Below are 13641 nucleotides of genomic sequence, written 5' to 3'. Positions count from 1 at the left end.
ACCCTTCTAATATACTATATAGCTCTGTCCCCATATACCCTTCTAATATACTATATAGCTCTGTCCCCATATACCCTTCTAATATACTATATAGCTCTGTCCCCATATATCCCCACACAGACTGGTACAGGATGACAGACTAACCCAGGTATATCCCCACACAGACTGGTACAGGATGATGGACTAACCCAGGTTTATCCCCACACAGACTGGTACAGGATGATGGACTAACCCAGGTTTATCCCCACACAGACTGGTACAGGTATGGATGACTGACTAACCCAGGTTTATCCCCACACAGACTGGTACAGGTATGGATGACAGACTAACCCAGGTTTATCCTCACACAGACTGGTACAGGATGACAGACTAACCCAGGTTTATCCCCACACAGACTGGTACAGGTATGGATGACAGACTAACCCAGGTTTATCCCCACACAGACTGGTACAGGATGACAGACTAACCCAGGTTTATCCCCATACAGACTGGTAAAGGTATGGATGACAGACTAACCCAGGTTTATCCCCACACAGACTGGTACAGGATGATGGACTAACCCAGGTTTATCCCCACACAGACTGGTACAGGTATGGATGACTGACTAACCCAGGTTTATCCCCACACAGACTGGTACAGGTATGGATGACAGACTAACCCAGGTTTATCCCCACACAGACTGGTACAGGATGACAGACTAACCCAGGTTTATCCCCACACAGACTGGTACAGAATGACAGACTAACCCAGGTTTATCCCCACACAGACTGGTACAGGATGATGGACTAACCCAGGTTTATCCCCACACAGACTGGTACAGGATGATGGACTAACCCAGGTTTATCCCCACACAGACTGGTACAGGATGATGGACTAACCCAGGTTTAACCCCCACACAGACTGGTACAGGATGATGGACTATCCCAGGTTTATCCCCACACAGACTGGTACAGGTATGGATGACAGACTAACCCAGGTTTATCCCCACACAGACTGGTACAGGATGATGGACTAACCCAGGTTTATCCCCACACAGACTGGTACAGGATGACGGACTAACCCAGGTTTATCCCCACATAGACTGGTACAGGATGATGGACTAACCCAGGTTTATCCCCCACACAGACTGGTACAGGATGACGGACTAACCCAGGTTTATCCCCACACAGACTGGTACAGGATGATGGACTAACCCAGGTTTATCCCCACACAGACTGGTACAGGATGATGGACTAACCCAGGTTTATCCCCACACAGACTGGTACAGGTATGGATGACAGACTAACCCAGGTTTATCCCCACACAGACTAGTACAGGATGACAGACTAACCCAGGTTTATCCCCACACAGACTGGTACAGGTATGGATGATGGACTAACCCAGGTTTATCCCCACACAGACGGACTAACCCAGGTTTATCCCCACACAGACGGACTAACCCAGGTTTATCCCCACACAGACGGACTAACCCAGGTTTATCCCCACACAGACGGACTAACCCAGGTTTATCCCCACACAGACGGACTAACCCAGGTTTATCCCCACACAGACGGACTAACCCAGGTTTATCCCCACACAGACGGACTAACCCAGGTTTATCCCCACACAGACGGACTAACCCAGGTTTATCCCCACACAGACGGACTAACCCAGGTTTATCCCCACACAGACGGACTAACCCAGGTTTATCCCCACACAGACGGACTAACCTCGGCACACTGGACCTTAGCGATGTATCCGTTGTTCTGGAGCTCCATCCAGTTCGCCTCGAACAGCTTGGGCCCAATCAGGAAGTTGAGATCAACGATCTTGTCGTCCTCTCGGACCAGCGTAGCGGTCAGACCCAGCTTACAGTGGGCCTGGACAATGGTCAGAACCCGACGGAACATCTTAGCTACAGGGGGAGACAACGCAGACATTATTAGATAAATGTTTTGGAAACATCACAGAAATGAGAAACAGATTTTCTGGTGTTCTGTCAGTTAAACTCCTAAAGTTTAACTGAAAATCCCGTCTTCTCATAAAATCGACTGTAGCGTCTTGGGCCCTCGTCTGAAGTCGGTTCAGCCGATCTGACAACTTCTGTCTGTGGCGTCCGAACGGTTTGGGATACACATTAATACGACCCCTGTCAGGTATACTCCCCCTCACCTGTCACCGTTGTTACACGCGCCTGTCACCATCATTACGCGCACCCGTCACCATCATTACGCGCGCCCGTCACCATCATTACGCACACCCGTCACCATCATTACGCGCACCCGTCACCATCATGACGCGCACCCGTCACCGTCGTTACGCGCACCCGTCACCTTCGTTACGCGCGCCTGTCACCGTCGTTACGCGCGCCTGTCACCTCATCAGACTCACCTGGACTCCATCACCTGTCCGGTTACCTTCCTTGTATCGGTCCCTTTGGTTCCTTCCCCGGGCTTCTATTTCAGTTTCCTGTCTGTGCGTTGTTCGTGTTTCCTGTTTGTATTATGTTGTGTTTATTTATTAAATGATTCACTCCCTGAACTTACTTCCCAGGGCACCACGTTACAACCCCTCTGTGTAAAGGTGCGACTGTCACCAACACGTACAGGTCGGTTGTTTTGACTCGTCTGAAGGTCCCCCGGTACCCGTCGGAAAAAATTATAATATACTGTTTATGGAGACGATTTAGCGACAAAAAATAAGGGGGTTAAATACATTCTTGATCTTTCTTTATCTCTCAGATGTATCTAGATGTCTATATATCTATAACTCTAACCCCTCGTAACCCTAAACTCTCCTAACCAAAACCCCTTAACCTCTGACCCCTTACCACAGAGAGATAGACATACTCACCAGGGATGGTGTGGACTAAACGTAACCCCTCCTAACTTAACCATGGACCCCTGACCCCAAAGACTCACCAGGGATGGTGTGGTCTAACCCTAACCCCTCCTAACTTAACCATGACCCCTGACCCCATAGACTCACCAGGGACGGTGTGGACTAAACGTAACCCCTCCTAACTTAACCATGACCCCTGACCCCATAGACTCACCAGGGATGGTGTGGTCTAACCCTAACCCCTCCTAACTTAACCATGACCCCTGACCCCATAGACTCACCAGGGATGGTGTGGACTAACCCTAACCCGACCTAACTTAACCATGACCCCATATAGACTCACCAGGGATAGTGTGCACCTCATCCAGGATGATGAGACCCCACTCCTGGGACCTCATCCATTCCATCACTCTCTCTGCCTCCCAAGACCTCTTGGTGGTGTGTCCCAACATGCTGTACGTACTGATGGCCACCGAGCAGCCAATCGGCTTCCAAAACAAAAAAATTTAACTTCATTTAAAAGTGCATTTTAAAACCGCAACACACTTTGAAACTAAAACAGTAACTTGAAATTAATAAATCAAAGCAAACAAGAAGCAGTAAAAAGAGACCATTATACAAAACACAGTGGCTGTTGAAAGTCCGAGTTGAGAAGGGGGATTCTAAAAAGCTCAAAACACAGAGGCTGTTGAAAGTCCGAGTTGAGAAGGGGGATTCTAAAAAGCTCAAAACACAGTGGCTGTTGAAAGTCCGAGTTGAGAAGGGGGATTTTAAAAAGCTCAAAACACAGAGGCTGTTGAAAGTCCGAGTTGAGAAGGGGGATTTTAAAAAGCTCAAAACACAGAGGCTGTTGAAAGACCGAGTTGAGAAGGGGGATTTTAAAAAGCTCAAAACACAGTGGCTGTTGAAAGTCCGAGTTGAGAAGGGGGATTTTAAAAAGCTCAAAACACAGAGGCTGTTGAAAGTCCGAGTTGAGAAGGGGGATTTTAAAAAGCTAAAACACAGTGGCTGTTGAAAGTCCGAGTTGAGAAGGGGGATTCTAAAAAGCTCAAAACACAGAGGCTGTTGAAAGACCGAGTTGAGAAGGGGGATTTTAAAAAGCTCAATGGTGTTTGCTGCGTCTCTTACCTTGTCCTTGGCATCTGAGGTGAAGCGGCAGATTTGAGAGTCGTCGATGGTCGACCACATCTTAAACTGAGCCTTCCACTGTTCTACTGACACAGAGCTGTTCCCCAGGACCAGGCAGCGCTTACGAACCGTACAGGCTGCAGTTACCCCTACTAGAGACTTCCCCGCACCTGGGGAGAGGAGGAGAGATGGAGGACCACATCTTAAACTGAGCCTTCCACTGTTCTACTGACACAGAGCTGTTCCCCAGGACCAGGCAGCGCTTACGAACCGTACAGGCTGCAGTTACCCCTACTAGAGACTTCCCCGCACCTGGGTAGAGGAGGAGAGATGGAGGACCACATCTTAAACTGAGCCTTCCACTGTTCTACTGACACAGAGCTGTTCCCCAGGACCAGGCAGCGCTTACGAACCGTACAGGCTGCAGTTACCCCTACTAGAGACTTCCCCGCACCTGGGGAGAGGAGGAGAGATGGAAGACCACATCTTAAACTGAGCCTTCCACTGTTCTACTGACACAGAGCTGTTCCCCAGGACCAGGCAGCGCTTACGAACCGTACAGGCTGCAGTTACCCCTACTAGAGACTTCCCCGCACCTGGGGAGAGGAGGAGGGGGAGGGAGGAGGAGAGATGGGGGTAGGAGGAGGGATGGAGGGGGGTAGGAGGAGTAATGGGGACAGGATGAGAGATGGAGGGGGGTAGGAGGAGTAATGGGGACAGGAGGAGAGATGGAGGGGGGTAGGAGGAGTAATGGGGACAGGAGGAGAGATGGAGGGGGGGTAGGAGGAGTAATGGGGACAGGAGGAGCGATGGAGGGGGGGTAGGAGGAGTAATGGGGACAGGAGGGGCGATGGAGGGGGGGTAGGAGGAGTGATAGGGACAGGAGGAGAGATGGAGGGGGGGATAGGAGGAGTAATGGGGACAGGAGGAGAGATGGAGGGGGGGTAGGAGGAGTGATAGGGACAGGAGGAGCGATACACCATATTAAACCCATCACTCAGTGTATAAACTATCCACCATGTTAAACCCCATATTAAACCCATATTAAACCCCATATTAAACCCCATATTAAACCCCATATTAAACCCCATATTAAACCCATATTAAACCCCATATTAAACCCCATATTAAACCCCATATTAAACCCCATATTAAACCCCATATTAAACCCATAGTAAACCCCATATTAAACCCCATCACTCATAGTATCAACTATCCACCATATTAAACCCATATTAAACCCCATATTAAACCCCATATTAAACCCATATTAAACCCATATTAAACCCATATTAAACCCATATTAAACACCATATTAAACCCATATTAAACCCCATATTAAACCCATATTAAACCCCATATTAAACCCCATATTAAACCCCATATTAAACCCATATTAAACCCCATATTAAACCTATATTAAACCCCATATTAAACCCCATCACTCAGTGTATCAACTATCCACCATATTAAACCCCATATTAAACCCCATATTAAACCCCATCACTCAGAGTATCAACTATCCACCATATTAAACCCCATATTAAACCCCATATTAAACCCCATATTAAACCCATATTAAACCCCATATTAAACCCATATTAAACCCCATATTAAACCCCATCACTCAGTGTATCAACTATCCACCATATTAAACCCCATATTAAACCCCATCACTCAGTGTATAAACTATCCACCATATTAAACCCATATTAAACCCCATATTAAACCCCATCACTCAGTGTATCAACTATCCACCCATATTAAACCCCATATCAAACCCCATATTAAACCCCATATTAAACCCCATATTAAACCCCATATTAAACCCCATCACTCAGTGTATCAACTATCCACCATATTAAACCCCATATTAAACCCCATATTAAACCCCATATTAAAACCCATATTAAACCCCATCACTCAGTGTATCAACTATCCACCATATTAAACCCCATATTAAACCCATATTAAACCCCATATTAAACCCCATCACTCAGTGTATAAACTATCCACCATATTAAACCCCATATTAAACCCCATATTAAAACCCATATTAAACCCCATCACTCAGTGTATAAACTATCCACCATATTAAACCCCATATTAAACCCATATTAAACCCCATATTAAACCCCATCACTCAGTGTATCAACTATCCACCATATTAAACCCCATATTAAAACCCATATTAAACCCCATATTAAACCTATATTAAACCCCATCACTCAGTGTATCAACTTTCCACCATATTAAACGCCATATTAAACCCCATATTAAAACCATATTAAACCCCATATTAAACCCCATCACTCAGTGTATCAACTTTCCACCATATTAAACCCCATATTAAACCCCATATTAAAACCCATATTAAACCCCATCACTCAGTGTATCAACTATCCACCATATTAAACCCCATATTAAACCCATATTAAACCCCATATTAAACCCCATATTAAACCCCATATTAAACCCCATCACTCAGTGTATCAACTATCCACCCATATTAAACCCCATATCAAACCCCATATCAAACCCATATTAAACCCATATTAAACCCCATATTAAACCCCATATTAAACCCCACATTAAACCCCATATTAAACCCCATATTAAACCCCATATTAAACCCCATATTAAACCCCATATTAAACCCCATATTAAACCCCATATTAAACCCATATTAAACCCATATTAAACCCCATCACTCAGTGTAGAAACTATCCACCATATTAAACCCCATATTAAACCCCATATTAAACCCCATCACTCAGTGTATAAACTATCCACCATATTAAACCCATATTAAACCCCATATTAAACCCATATTAAACCCCATATTAAACCCATCACTCAGTGTATCAACTATCCACCATATTAAACCCCATATTAAACCCATATTAAACCTCATATTAAACCCCATCACTCAGTGTATAAACTATCCACCATATTAAACCTCATATTAAACCCCATATTAAACCCCATATTAAACCCCATATTAAACCCCATATTAAACCCATATTAAACCTATATTAAACCCCATATTAAACCCCATATTAAACCCCATCACTCAGTGTATAAACTATCCACCATATTAAACCCCATATTAAACCCCATATTAAACCCCATCACTCAGTGTATCAACTATCCACCATATTAAACCCCATATTAAACCCCATATTAAACCCCATATTAAACCCCATATTAAACCCCATCACTCAGTGTATAAACTATCCACCATATTAAACCCATATTAAACCCCATATTAAACCTATATTAAACCCCATATTAAACCCCATCACTCAGTGTATTAACTATCCACCATATTAAACCCCATATTAAACCCCATATTAAACCCCATCACTCAGTGTATAAACTATCCACCATATTAAACACCATATTAAACCCCATATTAAACCCATATTAAACCCCATCACTCAGTGTATAAACTATCCACCATATTAAACCCCATATTAAACCCCATATTAAACCCATCACTCAGTGTATAAACTATCCACCATATTAAACCCCATCACTCAGTGTATAAACTATCCACCATATTAAACCCCATATTAAACCCCATATTAAACCCATATTAAACCCCATATTAAACCCCATCACTCAGTGTATCAACTTTCCACCATATTAAACCCATATTAAACCCCATATTAAACCCCATATTAAACCCCATATTAAACCCATATTAACCCCATATTAAACCCATATTAAACCCCATATTAAACCCATATTAACCCCATATTAAACCCATATTAAACCCCATATTAAACCCCATCACTCAGTGTATCAACTTTCCACCATATTAAACCCCATATTAAACCCCATATTAAACCCTATATTAAACCCCATATTAAACCCCATATTAAACCCATATTAAACCCCATATTAAACCCCATCACTCAGTTTATAAACTATCCACCATATTAAACCCCATATTAAACCCATATTAAACCCCATATTAAACCCCATATTAAACCCCATATTAAACCCCATATTAAACCCATATTAAACCCCATATCTCAGTGTATAAACTATCCACCATATTAAACCCCATATTAAACCCCATATTAAACCCCATCACTGAGTCTATAAACTATCCACCATATTAAACCCCATATTAAACCCCATATTAAACCCCATCACTCAGTGTATAAACTATCCACCATATTAAACCCCATATTAAACCCTATATTAAACCCCATATTAAACCCCATATTAAACCTATATTAAACCCCATATTAAACCCCATCACTCAGTGTATTAACTATCCACCATATTAAACCCCATATTAAACCCCATATTAAACCCCATCACTCAGTGTATTAACTATCCACCATATTAAACCCCATATTAAACCCCATATTAAACCCCATATTAAACCCCATATTAAACCCCATATTAAACCCCATATTAAACCCCATCACTCAGTGTATAAACTATCCACCATATTAAACCCCATATTAAACCCATATTAAACCCCATATTAAACCCCATATTAAACCCCATATTAAACCCCATATTAATCCCCATCACTCAGTGTATAAACTATCCACCATATTAAACCCCATATTAAACCCCATATTAAACCCCATCACTCAGTGTATAAACTATCCACCATATTAAACCCCATCACTCAGTGTATAAACTATCCACCATATTAAACCCCATATTAAACCCCATATTAAACCCATATTAAACCCCATATTAAACCCCATCACTCAGTGTATTAACTATCCACCATATTAAACCCCATATTAAACCCCATATTAAACCCCATATTAAAACCCATCACTCAGTGTATTAACTATCCACCATATTAAACCCCATATTAAACCCCATATTAAACCCCATATTAAACCCCATATTAAACCCCATATTAAACCCCATCACTCAGTGTATTAACTATCCACCATATTAAACCCCATATTAAACACCATATTAAACCCCATATTAAACCCCATCACTCAGTGTATTAACTATCCACCATATTAAACCCCATATTAAACCCCATATTAAACCCCATATTAAACCCCATATTAAACCCCATCACTCAGTGTATTAACTATCCACCATATTAAACCCCATATTAAACCCCATATTAAACCCCATATTAAACCCCATATTAAACCCCATATTAAACCCATATTAAACCCCATCACTCAGTGTATAAACTATCCACCCATATTAAACCCCATATTAAACCCCATATTAAACCCCATATTAAACCCCATATTAAACCCCATATTAAACCCCAATATTAAACCCCATCACTCAGTGTATAAACTATCCACCATATTAAACCCCATAATAAACCCCATATTAAACCCCATATTAAACCCCATCACTCAGTGTATAAACTATCCACCATATTAAACCCCATATTAAACCCCATATTAAACCCCATATTAAACCCCGTATTAAACCCCATATTAAACCCCATCACTCAGTGTATAAACTATCCACCATATTAAACCCCATATTAAACCCCATATTAAACCCCATCACTCAGTGTATAAACTATCCACCATATTAAACCTCATATTAAACCCCATATTAAACCCCATCACTCAGTGTATAAACTATCCACCATATTAAACCCCATATTAAACCCCATATTAAACCCCATATTAAACCCCATCACTCAGTGTATAAACTATCCACCATATTAAACCCCATATTAAACCCCATATTAAACCCATATTAAACCCCATATTAAACCCCATCACTCAGTGTATTAACTATCCACCATATTAAACCCCATATTAAACCCCATATTAAACCCCATCACTCAGTGTATAAACTATCCACCATATTAAACCCCATATTAAACCCCATATTAAACCCCATATTAAACCCCATCACTCAGTGTATTAACTATCCACCATATTAAACCCCATCACTCAGTGTATCAACTATCCACCATATTAAACCCCATATTAAACCCCATATTAAACCCCATATTAAACCCCATCACTCAGTGTATTAACTATCCACCATATTAAACCCCATATTAAACCCCATCACTCAGTGTATCAACTATCCACCATATTAAACCCCATATTAAACCCCATATTAAACCCCATATTAAACCCCATCACTCAGTGTATTAACTATCCACCATATTAAACCCCATATTAAACCCCATATTAAACCCCATATTAAACCCCATCACTCAGTGTATTAACTATCCACCATATTAAACCCCATATTAAACCCCATATTAAACCCCATATTAAACCCCATATTAAACCCCATATTAAACCCCATATTAAACCCATATTAAACCCCATATTAAACACCATATTAAACCCATATTAAACCCCATCACTCAGTGTATAAACTATCCACCATAGTAAACCCCATATTAAACCCCATATTAAACACCATATTAAACCCCATATTAAACCCATATTAAACCCAATATTAAACCCCATCACTCAGTGTATAAACTATCCACCATATTAAACCCCATATTAAACCCCATATTAAACCCCATATTAAACCCCATATTAAACCCCATATTAAACCCCATATTAAACCCATCACTCAGTGTATTAACTATCCACCATATTAAACCCCATATTAAACCCCATATTAAACCCCATCACTCAGTGTATCAACTATCCACCATATTAAACCCCATATTAAACCCCATATTAAACCCCATATTAAACCCCATATTAAACCCCATATTAAACCCTATATTAAACCCCATATTAAACCCATATTAAACCCCATCACTCAGTGTATAAACTATCCACCATATTAAACCCCATATTAAACCCCATATTAAACCTCATATTAAACCCCATATTAAACCCCATATTAAACCCCATATTAAACCCCATATTAAACCCCATATTAAACCCCATATTAAACCCCATCACTCAGTGTATTAACTATCCAGACATATTAAACCCCATATTAAACCCCATATTAAACCCCATATTAAACCCCATATTAAACCCCATATTAAACCCCATATTAAACCCCATCACTCAGTGTATAAACTATCCACCATATTAAACCCCATATTAAACCCCATATTAAACCCCATATTAAACCCCATATTAAACCCCATCACTCAGTGTATTAACTATCCAGACATATTAAACCCCATATTAAACCCCATATTAAACCCCATATTAAACCCCATATTAAACCCTATATTAAACCCCATATTAAACCCCATATTAAACCCCATATTAAACCCCATCACTCAGTGTATTAACTATCCAGACATATTAAAACGTATCTTTCTCATCTCTTGATGAAAACACCGTACGACGTTCAGACGACACCTTGTGGTAACAACATATTACATCAGAGTTTCTCTTCCTTCAACAATAGTTTTTTTAATAAAAGATCTTAACTGAAAAAACCTGCTCGTCGGGGGGATAGGAGCGCAGCTAGATTCAAAACGTTGAACGTTACAACAAAATGTAGATTTCTGCCTAAATAGACAGACCCAGCAGTGTTTATTTAATAATGAGAGGGACTTAGACAATAACTAGTAATGCTGCATACTCCCAGAAGAGTTTACAATCTCATCTTTCTGGTACAAATGGTTATACATTGCTGAGGTGTGGTCAGTTAGGGTTAGGGTTAAGGACACAAGGACACTAAGGACACAAGGACACTAAGGACACTAAGAACACTAAGGACACAAGGACACTAAGGACACTAAGAACACTAAGAACACTAAGAACACTAAGGACACAAGGACACAAGGACACAAGCACATAGTACTACATCTGGCCATCTTGATGTCACTAGCCACTTTAAACAATGCTACCTAATATAATGTTTACATACCCTACATTATTCATCTCATATGTATATGTATATACTGTACTCTATACCATCTACTGTATCCTTATGTAATACATGTTTCACTAGCCACTTTAACTATGCCACTTTGTTTACATACTCATCTCATATGTACATACTGTACTCGATACCATCTACTGTATCTTGCCTATGCTGCTCTGTACCATCACTCATTCATATATCCTTATGTACATATTCTTTATCCCCTTACACTGTGTACAAGGCAGTAGTTTTGGAATTGTTAGTTAGATTACTTGTTATTACTGCATTGTCGGAACTAGAAGCACAAGCATTTCGCTACACTCGCATTAACATCTGCTAACCATGTGTATGTGACAAATAAAATTTGAGTTGATTACAAATATTATTAAAAACATTTCTTAATTAGTTTCTTCTATTCAACAAAAGTGGGGCAAAAGGGGCTTGAAATGACTGAAACGCTTTAAATACAGTAACAACGAATTAAATACAGTAACAACGATTTAAATACAGTAACAATGCTTTAAATACAGTAACAACGATTTAAATACAGTAACAACGATTTAAATACAGTAACAACGATTTAAATACAGTAACAACGAATTAAATACAGTAACAACGATTTAAATACAGTAACAATGATTTAAATACAGTAACAATGATTTAAATACAGTAACGACGATTTAAATACAGTAACAATTAAATGACTTACTACAAGATAAATATGATCACACTATGTGACAATACCGGCACTAATTCATATAACAGCCGACAGACAGTTTTTCTCCAATAAGTCCCTGGAGCAGACAAGAGACATCACTACAACATGTCCAGACCCGTTTCAACTTCAGCTGTAAGAGCCAAGTGATTTGCTGGGAGGATTTGGAGCAGAGAGCTTAGAGATTGGGCAATTCTGGCACGACAAGACCGCAGGACCCCTTAACAACGACAAGAGAGCGTTTCGTACACCAAAATGTCAGTCGGGAACCAGAATCCCCAAATATGGTACTTAAGGTCTAATTAAAGGCCTAACCTTTCCAAGGCTCTTAGGGTTTCTAAGAATTCAGAGAGGCATGTTCTGTGAGTAAGAGGTTTAGAGAAAGCCCACTTGATACGGATGGTCATTAAGGCTTTCTAGAAATCTCTGAGACTGTCCGGAACAACCACAGAAGACATGTTAGTCCTCGTGCAAAGCTCAACGACTCATTGGCCCGTCTCCAGAAGTCATTAACCCTCCAGGTCAGACCCGACGCCTCCTGGTCACACCGACACCTCCTGGTGACACCGACGCCTCCTGGTCAGACCCGACGCCCCCTGGTCACACCGACGCCCCCTGGTCACACCGACGCCCCCTGGTCACACCGACGCCCCCTGGTCACACCGACGCCCCCTGGTCACACCGACGCCCCCTGGTCACACTGACCGAATCTCACCTTCCTACCACCTCTTCTCCCACCATCTCCCACTTTCTCCCCCTCTCCTCCACCCCTCTCTCGCTCTCTCCCTCCCACTCTCGCTCTCCCCCCCATCCCTCTCTCTCCCCCTCCCTCTCCCTCCCCCTCTCTCCCTCCCTCCCCCTCTCCCCATCCCTCTCTCTCCCCCTCTCCCTCCCCCTCCCTCTTACCACAAGGTAGCACGATGACTCCCGAGCGGGCTCGGCCGTTACCAAACATCTTGCGGAGGCTCTTCTCCTGGTAAGGCCTGAGTACAGCTGTGGCCTTCAGGTCCATGTTGATGTCAGGGTTCACCGTGTCGTTGCGGAAGTCGTACTCGGCCAGTAGAGGATACTCCATGTTAATACACCTCTTCTGAAGCTCTTCAATCATCTCCTGGAGGGAAGGGAGGATTCGAGGAGACGTGAGA

At 41.7% G+C, this 13641-nt stretch overlaps 1 protein-coding gene across 1 annotated transcript in view; it reads right to left on the bottom strand.

The window, feature by feature from the left end:
- LOC118936674 (general transcription and DNA repair factor IIH helicase subunit XPB-like) overlaps positions 1-13641 on the bottom strand; it is a 75578-nt gene that overhangs the window by 33538 nt on the left and 28399 nt on the right. The window contains exons 7-10 of the mRNA XM_036982071.1: positions 13403-13607; positions 3949-4118; positions 3164-3308; positions 1710-1894 (exon numbers count right to left, since the gene is read on the bottom strand). Of these exons, the coding sequence (XP_036837966.1) occupies positions 1710-1894; positions 3164-3308; positions 3949-4118; positions 13403-13607 (705 nt within the window). The remainder of the gene's footprint in view (positions 1-1709; positions 1895-3163; positions 3309-3948; positions 4119-13402; positions 13608-13641) is intronic.

This window comes from Oncorhynchus mykiss, chromosome 7 (genome assembly GCF_013265735.2).
Source record: "Oncorhynchus mykiss isolate Arlee chromosome 7, USDA_OmykA_1.1, whole genome shotgun sequence".
Taxonomy (NCBI): domain Eukaryota; kingdom Metazoa; phylum Chordata; class Actinopteri; order Salmoniformes; family Salmonidae; genus Oncorhynchus; species Oncorhynchus mykiss.
This window is presented reverse-complemented; position numbering and strand designations above follow the sequence as displayed.